This window comes from Lactuca serriola, chromosome 8, assembly GCF_051521515.1.
Source record: "Lactuca serriola cultivar US96UC23 chromosome 8, Lser_US96UC23_V15, whole genome shotgun sequence".
Lineage (NCBI taxonomy): Eukaryota > Viridiplantae > Streptophyta > Magnoliopsida > Asterales > Asteraceae > Lactuca > Lactuca serriola.
In genome coordinates, this window is record NC_136415.1 from 63609040 (window position 1) to 63619946 (window position 10907).

The 10907-nt window shown below is 39.7% G+C and overlaps 1 protein-coding gene across 1 annotated transcript; it reads right to left on the reverse strand.

Moving 5' to 3' along the window:
- Positions 1 to 1513: 1513 nt before the first annotated feature.
- On the reverse strand, positions 1514 to 5087 carry LOC145071147 (auxin efflux carrier component 3-like). Its single transcript, XM_079018057.1, has 6 exons — positions 3672 to 5087; positions 3309 to 3588; positions 3055 to 3140; positions 2721 to 2878; positions 2332 to 2408; positions 1514 to 2023 (listed from the first exon to the last, which is right to left on the reverse strand). Exons 1-6 carry the CDS (start codon positions 4942 to 4944, stop codon positions 1957 to 1959), a joined length of 1941 nt encoding a protein of 646 aa, XP_078874183.1. The 5' UTR covers positions 4945 to 5087; the 3' UTR covers positions 1514 to 1956.
- Positions 5088 to 10907: the final 5820 nt, after the last annotated feature.

Genomic DNA, 10907 nt, shown 5'->3' on the forward strand with positions numbered 1-10907 from the left:
TGGTTTTTGGTGGCGAGATGGTGTGAGTTGCAGATCTTGATCTTTAATGAGGTTGATGAAATTTTCGATAGGCTCGACACTATGCTTTTTACGATGAGTAGAAGAAAGGGGATGAAAGCTATTATTTTGACTCTCTTTTGGGTCACATGGAGATTTCGTAATAGTATCATTTTTGAATCAAATGGTATTAGAAAAGATTCGTTTGGTGAGTTGATTCAAAAAAATTCATTTCAATGGTACGAGTCGATAAATCATACGTTTAAAAGGCAACTATTTAGTTGGTTTAAAAACTTGTTAGCCATTCCCTTGTAATTTGCTAGTTCTCTAGCATTCTTGTTCATATATATTTATATATACATGGAGATGTTAAAAAAAAGTGAAATTAAATGTAGCATTATTATAAGATCATTATTTACATAATTTTGATACAACTAAAAAGAAAAAAGGGTAAAGATTCGTTGTGAGTGATGTGGGTGTCTAACACATGATTCAATTCCCCCCCATGCCGTAGAAAACTTTTTATTGATTTTGTGTAAAGATGAAAGATGCCATTGTTAGGAGTTATAATAATTCACTTGGTGGAGGGCTACCCTACCCTTTTTTCTTATAAAGAAGGGGCCAAATGTTTGAATCCCACCACCGCAAAGTAAACCCCTTTTCCTCATACTTTCAAAAAGTCTCTTTTATTAATCCTCCAAAGGTAAATATAGTGTCCTTTCAAATCAATATCAACTTACCACCTCCTCTAAAAACAAAACATCAAATAATACACCAAAACAATAAAAAAAAAAAAAAGGACTCACATTGGTTACGGGTCTTAAAATTACTTTCATAAAAAGTCGATCACCATTAGTTGTTTATGAAAGGGATACATGCAATTCTTATTATAGTAAAGGTTATCTTTTAGACGATCTTTACACAGTCCCACACCACGTTGTCTCACGAGTATCATTATATCATATGATTATATGATATAAGAGGGTCTAAGTCACAATAAACTTAAGTCATATTTAGATTAAAAGTTTTAACTGTGATTGTTCAGCTCAAACTCTCAATTTTCAGTAAAAAAGTTGTTGATATGCCAATATTTAATTGCTTGATCAAAGTTATAACGAGTTAGATACGACACAAATCGAAGATAGATTGTATACAATTGATAAATGCATATGTGAACTTTTATGTTTTATGTGATTTCTTATATGTTTTTGTTTTTAAAATCTAGTAATTGTGAAATCTATATTAATATTGTTATGAAGTTTTGGTTTAGGCCACTCTAGTTCCAATGCATGTGTTCCGTTCATGTAACACAGTGCTACACCCTAAAAGCAATATATATACTATTATTATAATCAAAACTGTTTTCTATCATTCAAACTATTTTGTGTAATATTATTGTAAGTTGCTTTTAATAAAAAATAACGTTTTGCTTTCATCCCAAAGTAGCTTTTCCTATTAGCCCGCTAACTAATGAGAATTCATTCACACTAATACGACAACAAAATAGTCAACAACACATGAAAACTTTACATCATATTTAATTAAAACCCTTAAATAATTACACCAAAAGAGATACAAATACGACAAACAACCAACACTAGCCAACAAAAAAACAAGAACCGAAAACGATTATGAAAACACATAATTCCATTTTGCCATCAATCCTAACCTTTTTCCTAATATAATCACTAACCCAAAGGAGGAAAAAGAAAGAATTAAATTTCCCTTATTATCCTCCTATTTGTTTCCTCTCTTCTAATCTATCTCCTTCCTTGCTTTCCTCATTTCTTGAAAATGTAGACATCAAAAGATACAAAAACATTGGGAGATGTGAGGAGCATGATCCTTACATTAAGGGAAAGAGGTCAAAAATTCCATATTCCAAATGTGTTGGGAGTCTTCATAAGATTTTGTCCCTCAATCTTAAAAACATCACTTCTTCTTTCCCATGATTTTGACTCACAATCCAAGAATGATGTAGTAGACCAAAGTTATAGGCAAGGCGATCAACATTCCGAAAATAACCCTGAAAAAATCGTTAAACATTTATCAATATCCGTTAATACAAATTAAAGCATATTTTTTTTAAAAAAAATTCAAAGACGTTTTGCTAGTCAAAATGTACAAATTTCAAAGTAGATAGAGACCCCTTGATATTTCGTTATCAGTTTCAATCATCTTTTATAATATTCTCTACGTATATAATTACATGTAAACATCACCTTTACAACACATTATTTTTAAGATTATTTATATAAAAAAACAATTTATTATAATTTCACAAATGGGTTTTTGATATATCTATGAAGTAATATGGTCAAACTTTATACTTACGCAGTACTAAGAATTGCTGGATGAACATTGTACTCCTTAGCGAAAACAAAAGGGACAATTCCTTGGGGCAACGCAGCCTGTTAATTTAAATAAATAATGTAAATATCAAAACAAACTAAAAAAAATAAATGGTTATTTCATGATATAAAATTTAAACAATGGCTCCAAAAATTAAATAATACTTGAAGTTAATTAGAAACCATTGGCACAAACTTGTAAAAACAAATAGTATAATTTCCTAACGATTAAAATAAACAGATTATGTCATTATATAATTTAAATTAATAACACATAAGGTGAAGGTTAGTGGCTTCAAATATTAAAATAATACTATAATAATGACTGAAAATGAAATGTAGGTAAAGAGTTGGTGACATAGATATGATTACCTGTACAATTGCGACATGGAGGAGATTGCCACGAAGGCCGACGGCGATAGAAGCCGCCGCCATCACCGCCGGTCCCGTCAGAAACCTCACCGCCATTGCAAATGAAGCAACTGAATTCCCACATGCTATGATTTTTGGTTGAAGTGCCATAAATAGTCCTTCAAAATACAAAAAACCAAATAATAAATAACATATCTCTAGATAAATGACAAACTATAAAAAAACTAATATATTTTGATTATTTATCTAAATTTTATGATCTTATTGGAGCATAAAAAAATAATATATCCATATATTAAATTAGATAAAAAAGTAATAAAAAAAAGTTACTTACCTAAGCTAAACATAGCCATTCCAAGACCAGCATCCGAGAGTATTGAGATCGACTTACTAATTATGATGGGCATTGCCAAATGCCACCTGTAATAATAAAATAAAATATTTATTTATTTTAAAGAAAATCTTATCCTTTTCTGGAAAATACAGAAAGTCGTTAAAAAAGTATGAAAGTATGAATAAATGTGAAATCGTATAATCGTATAATAATAAATATTTTAATTTAATACTCTGACTGACATGTCGGATTACCTGAACGACACGAGAGACCAGATTAGACCAATCAGACTGGAGTACGTGTTTGGGTTCCTGATCAATTTCCGCCAAACCATTATCAATATCAATCGGGTCATCACACTCGCCGGCGGCATCTGTTTTCCGGCAACACCGTCGTCCATCGAGACACCCTTTGGGTGGAGCTCGGCCGTGGAGCTTGAACCGAGTTTGTTAAGTCCGATTTGAGCCTCTTTATCCTTATCATCATCTCCATCTCTATCTCCACCGAAAGTGAAATCTTCTCCCCCCAATGCATCTACACCCAACAGATTCATCAGTTTTGATTTGAAAATATCATAAAAAGATTTGAGATTTCATGATTTTTAATGATTTAATTACCTTTGGTTTCACCGTTTTGGTGGTGATCTGAGGGGACTAACATCCTGATCTCCTTCGCACCACCCTGTTGATCTGCACCTGCACGACCCGGCTGCTCCGTCGTAGCTCCGAAATCATTACCTCCGAAGACGTGAAGCCCGCCGCCCTCGGACACCGGCGAAGCACTGGAGCTCCAGACGAACATGTGAAGCTCTTTAGCGTCATGATTAGTTTTATTTTGAGCGCCATTTTGTAACGGTTGTGGCTGCGGTTGCGTCAGTGGTTGTTGACTTTTAGCAGTCTTCGTAACGGACGAAGTAATTTCCGGATTCGGCGCCGGATAAGCTGCCGGAACTGTCTGCGGAGCTGGGTAAAATCCAAACCTCGGAGAATTCATATTCAGAGGTCCCGGAGCTGTACTCTCCTCGAAATTCGAAGGTCTGGGTGTCGGACCTCTTGATGACTGAACTGAATAAGCATCCGCAGGACCGAAGTTCGATAACCGGCCACCGGGAAACCCCATCATAGAGTAGAAATCCGAGTGATTAAAGTTTGAACCTCTCGGAGTCGGGTTTCTCGACGAGCTTAAACTGTAAATCTCCGCTCCGGTGAGATTCGACGGCCGTGGAGTCATTGAACCAAGCCCAAGAGATCTCCTCGACGCGTTTGATTTTCTCACAGTCACATGAAGCTTCCCGTCGTTCCCGATCTCCGCATCGGTTTCCAGAAAATCATGTCCGTCAAGCGAAACGACATCAGACTCGACCTTGAAAGAAACAATGGAAGCTGCCGTTTCCGGGAACTGCTCCATTATCAACATCTTCGCGCCACGATACTCAAACAAGAACAGAAGCAGAGTGTACCATATAATACACTGCAACACCACAACTTGCACCATTAAAGATCCTGAATATTCACCATACATAGCAATCAACAACGGAATCCCCATAACCAGTGTATTGGGAAGCGTCGAAAGCGAGAAAATCGTTATCATCCATTCCAAACTCCCATTCTTGGTAAAATTAGCCCACAACCCGAGCACCACCAGCATAATGACTTTCTGAAGAGTGTCGGCGGCGATGAAGCGGAAGTTCATAGCGTAAGGATTGTTCATGGATATAAAATGGAAAGACAGCAAAGGGACGGCGAAAATGGCGACGAATCGGTTGATGCCGGAGCACTGGTCGGGAGTGAAAATCTTCCACCACCGCACACTGCCGTAGGCGAGTATCATGGCGACATACAACGGCACCATGGCGGACATGACGGTGTAGAAATCATGGCCGGTGATCATTTTTTCAGATAAAGATAGATAGGGTAGGGGAGAAGTGAAAAAACCGTTATCTTTTCTGACAGATTTTGTTACCGAGAGATTTACGGCGGATTGAACAGAAGACAGAGACACAAGTACTAGAAAGAGAGAATTAGGAAGGGAGGAGGGGACTGAGAAGTGTATATATAGGGAAGAGTGGAAAGGAGGGAGTGTGATTGTAATTATTTTATCCTATGAATTTATGGATTTTTTTTTTTTTTTTTTTAATTTTAATAACTTTTTTTTGTACATTGCATAACATATATTTTAGTAAATTTTAAGAATGTAATCTACCATATCAAAACGGAAAGTTAATGATTAATTTATTTATATATTGTTTAGATTAGATCCCAAGATCGTTTTACGTTTGATATGGTAACTTTCTGGTGTTTGTTTTTTATTTAGAAGTTTTTATAACTTTTTATTTATGTGGATAGTTATACCGATGGTTATTTAGAAGGCTGTAGACGTTAAAATAAAGATGAATCATCTATTTTTCATCTATTTTTCTTGTACACAGTGGAAAAAAATTTGATTTTTCGATTTTTTAACCTATTTTTTTTGCACCTACAAAACTTACCTCAACTCGCAACACCTATTATTGATTCTTGCGTCCACCCCTACGTCAAAACATCAGCTCGTCCTCTTTTCTTAGAAGACATCGACCAAGCACTTCTAGGCAGTGTTGTTTTTTGTTTAGAAACTCTTCTAACCTCTTATATCATTAAGCGAGTAAACATTTTGGTTTCTGGACTGTTTGTTTTTTAGAAACATTAGACGTCAAAACCTTTAAGCGTCGTCTTTTCCTAAAATACATGGACCAATCACCTCTAACCTAAAAAATATGCCTACCTTGTTTATTCATCCTTTTCTACAATGTTTTGTTGGTCGCTTTCATCATTCTCCCTTGCTCCATTTCTACTACTCTGACTACGTGAAGACCGACGTTTCTGCCGACACACTAGGTGATCAGTGAATTTTGTGTCTTCCTGATGAAATACGATTACAGAGAAAGTCACAAAATCTTGACACTTTAATTGCGTACAAGTCATACCATAAATTTATAGGTTAGTGATTTCTTCTTAATCACGACTTGTACTCATAATGATCAATCTCATCGGTAGAACTTGACATTTTAAGTGTTCAAATCAATATCGGTTCATAGACTGTTTCCTTGATCATCTTATTCGTCATCAACAACATCAAAAAACTAATCCGCGGTTTTTACTTCATAGACTCGTATGAATTCCCTCAAGATGTGATAATCGTCAAAATTGTCACCAATCGTCGATCTCAAACCCGTTGAACATTAAATATAATAGATGTAACACCGTAAATTTTCAAACAAAATTATCATTTTTAAAATCACATAAATCTCATCAGCACGTTTCACAAATCCCCAAAATGTCAAATTATAAAAAAACACATATTCATAATTGTTTGAATAAAATACAGGATCCTCAAAAACATAAATCCATCTCGTGTGTACAATCAAGTCGGCGTCTTCCCGTGATCCTGAAAAGTACCTGAAACACATATCACATAACACTGTAAGCACAAAGTTTAGTGAGTTCCCCAAAATACGACACATAAATCATTAGCCTCTCATGGCTATATCACAAATAAGACCCTCTGGTCGATGTGTCTCAGTAGGACCCTCCGGTCCCACAACTCGGGTGGACCCTCTGGTCGTAACTCAGTAAAGCTAAACATAACACACATCATAAATCACATAGACATAATGCAGAATATCACAATACTCAATATAAGTACACAAGATCTTCCGGTCACACAAAGTTACCACTCAAGGTAAGTATAAGGAGAAGACTCACCTCGTAAGCAAGCAAATAAACCTCGTACACGAATCACCGATCTAGCCTCCACTTAACACATACGATAATTATCTCTAATTAACACTTAAATCACAACTCTAAATAGACCAAGCTATTTTCTCTCTCTAATCTCTTGGGATGGGTAAAAGACCATTTTACCTCTCCATGGTCTCCATAATCCCTGTCTTGACGAAACCTTAAAGTCAACCGAAGTCAACACTCGAGTCAACAGTCCATGTTGACCCAACTCGTCGAGTACATCTATGTGACTCGACGAGTTCCCTCGTTTCTTCATCAATGTCGCAAAAATCCAACTTAACTCGTCGATTTGTCTCATCAACTCGTCGAGTTACATATGTTCAGACTCGTCGGGGAAAACCCTAGCCGACTCGTCGAGTTGGATCATTAACTCGTCTAGTCCCTTAATTCTATTTCTCATCCAGACGTTTTAAGGCAGAGTTACACCCCCAAACTCTAGATCTAACCTTCCAAGGCTGAGATACCATGTAAAGCTGCAAGCTTTACATCCATGCATGGCACCTAGGGCTTAAAATGTCAAAACAAGCTCCATTTTGAGTTGGATGCACAAAAGCTTGCCTCTAGCTCAATAAAGCTTGGATTTTTGGGCTCACAAGACCTCCTACAGTCCAGATATGAGGTTTCAACCTCATGATATGCTCAAGTGACTCAATAAAAAGATGGATGTGAGAAAACCCCAAAAACTCCCTAAACTAAGATCTCACAAAGAAATGATCAAGATAGTACCTTTTTACCTCCACACAGAAGCTAATCACTGAAGAACACTGGATCCACAACCCTCCTCGATCTACTCCACAGTGCTCTCCAAATCTCCTTCCAAAGATGCACAAGAACACTTAATCTAGCCTCTCTCTCTCTCTCTCACACACACACACAACGAGCGAAACTGGTCTAGGGTTTCTCACAGAGCTCTAAGGTGAAAAGGGTGGCTGAAATGATGGTTTAAGGTCTTTAAATAGGATACAAATCCGGAAAATTAGGGTTTCCTCTCACAGCGCCAACTTATCTAGTTGGTCCCTCCAACTCGTCAAGTTGGTCGTACAACCCACGCGGCCAAAGCCCTTCTATACTCGACGAGTTGGGGCCTCTAACTCGTCGAGTTGCTCAGTCAAAATAATGAAAAACATATACATATTATACATGGGAGTTGGGATGTTACAATTATCCCCCACTAGAATCAGACTTCGCCCTCGAAAGTCATGCTTCGGAAACAACGTTGGGTATTGCTCCCGCATCTCGGACTCCGACTCCTAATTCCACTTCGATCCTTTCCGGTGCTCCCACTTCACCTTAACTAGTCGCACCTCCTTGTTCCTCGGGGTCTTAATTTTCCTATCCAAAAATTGCTATTGGTCTCTCAATATAGTTCAGGCTTGCATCAACCTGAATGTCCTCTAAAGGTACCACTGTCGTCTCATCGACTACACACTTCTTCAATTGATACACGTGGAAGGTGTTATGAATCTGGCTTAACTCTACAGGTAGCTCCAACCGGTAAGATACCTTACCCACTCGGGCGATCACCCTGAAAGGATCAATGTATCTAGGGCCCAGCTTGCCCTGCTTCCTGAATCATATCACCCCCTTTCCATGGGGATAACTTCAGGAGGACAAAATCTCCGACCTGGAACTCTAGTTCGGATCGTCGCCAGTCTGCGTAACTTTTCTGGAGACTCTGGGTACTGCCCTCGAAGTCATGCTTCGGAAACAACTCTGGGTATTGCTCCCGCATCTCGGACTCCGGCTCCCAATCCCACTTCGTGCGGTGCTCCCACTGCACCTTAACTAGTCACACCTCCTTGTTCCTCAGGGTCTTAATTTTTCTATCCAAAAATCGCTATTGGTCTCTCAATATAGTTTAGACTTGCATCAACCCGAATGTCCTCTAAAGGTATCACTGTCGTCTCATCGGCTACACACTTCCTCAATTGATACACGTGGAAGGTGTTATGAATCTGGCTCAACTCTGCAGGTAGCTCCAACCGGTAAGCTACCTTACCCACTCGGGTGATCACCCTGAAAGGATCAATGTATCTAGGGCCCAGTTTTCCCTGCTTCTTGAATCAGATCACCCATTTCCATGGGGATACCTTCAGGAGGACAAAATCTCCGACCTGGAACTCTAGTTCGGATCGTCGCCGGTTTGCGTAACTTTTTTGGCGACTCTGGACCGTCAGTAACCTCTGTCTGACCTGCTGAATCTGCTCAATCGTCTTGAGCACTATCTCAGTGCTCCCTATCACTCTCTGCCCTACCTTACTCCAACAAATGGGAGTTCGACATCTCCTCCTGTATAGGAGCTCTAAGGGAGGCATGCCGATACTGGAATGATGGCAGTTATTGTACAAAAACTCAGCCAAGGGAAAATAAGTGTCCCAACTTCCACCGAAGTCCATGACACATAAACGCAACATGTTTTCAAGCATCCGAGTCGTCTACTCACTCTGCCTGTCTGTCTGTGGATGGTATGTGGTACTGAAGTGCAACCGGGTACCTAACTCCTCATGAAACTTCTTCTAAAATCTGTAAGTAAAGCGCACATCTCAATCTGACACTATCGATGTCGGCACTCCATGTCGTGCTACCACCTCTCTCACATAAATATCGGCCAATTTCTCTGCAGAAGAGTTCTCACTGATAGCCAAAACGTGAGCACTCTTAGTCAACCGGTCCACAATCACCCAAATCGTGTCGACACCTCACACGGTTCTCGGTAATTTGGTGATAAAATCCATGAAATATGTTCCCACTTCCACTGGGGAATCTCTAGAGGTTGCAACGGGCCATGTGGACGCTGGTGCTTCGCCTTAACCTGACGACAGGTCAAGCACCTCTCAACTACCCATGCCACATCTCTCTTCATATAGGGCCACCAATAATCCCTCTCCGGATCCAAATACATCTTAGTGGCCCCCTGGATGGATCGAAAATCTCGATTTATGTGCCTCTTCCATCAATATATGTCGAGCCCCGCCTATATAAGGCACCCAAATCCTCCCACAAAAAGTCATAAGCCCCGACTATCTGTCTCAAACTCGGGAACCTGTCCGATCACCCGCTCCCTCTTGTGGTTCTCTGGCCTCATAACCTCCAGCTAAGCCTCCCGGATGGTATCTAGGACTGGAGTAATCACTGTCATCCTCATACACACATCTCTAATCGGAGCACTCTCTGCTCTACGACTCAAGGCATAGACTACCACATTAGCCTTACCTGGGTGATATAAGATCTCGCAGTCGTAGTCTTTCACTACATCCAACCACCTCCTCTGTCTCATATTCAGGTTAGGCTAATCCATGAGGTACTTTAGACTCTTATGGTCCGTGTATATGGTGCACCGGACTCCATACAGATAGTGGCGCCAAATCTTGAGGGTGAACACCACTGATACCAGCTCCAAATCGTGGGTGGGATACATAGTCTCATGAGGCTTAGTCTCATGAGGCTTCAACTGTCTCGATGCGTATACTATCACATGCCCCCTCTGCATCAACACCGTACCCATCCCTGATATAGAGTCGTCACAGTAAACTACAAAGTCCTCCACTCCGTCGGGAAGGGCTAAAATTGGAGCTTCACACAATCTCTGGTGAAGAGTCTCGAATGAGCCTACTGCTGGGCCCCTGGAAAAAGTAACATCATTCCGGGTCAATCTGGTAAGAGGAACAACAATCTTGGAGAAATCTCTGATAAATCTCCGGTAGTATCCGGCCAAACCCAAAAAACTCCTGATCTTTGACGGGGATCTCGACACCTCCCATCGCATAACTTCCTCAATCTTAGCCAGGTCGACCAAAATCCCATTCTGATTAATGAGGTGCCCCAGGAACTGAACCTCTCGTAACCAAAAATCACACTTGGAGAATTTGGCGTAAAGCCTATCCGCCCTTAATACTCCAAGAATCTCCTAAAGATGCTCCTGGTGCTGCTCTCTGGACCTCGAGTATACCAGAATATCATCGATGAACACGATCATCGTCTGATCCAACATGGGCCTACACACCCGGTTCATGAGATCCATGAACACTGTCGGTGCGTTGGTGAGTCCGAAAGGCATCACCACAAACTCGTAGT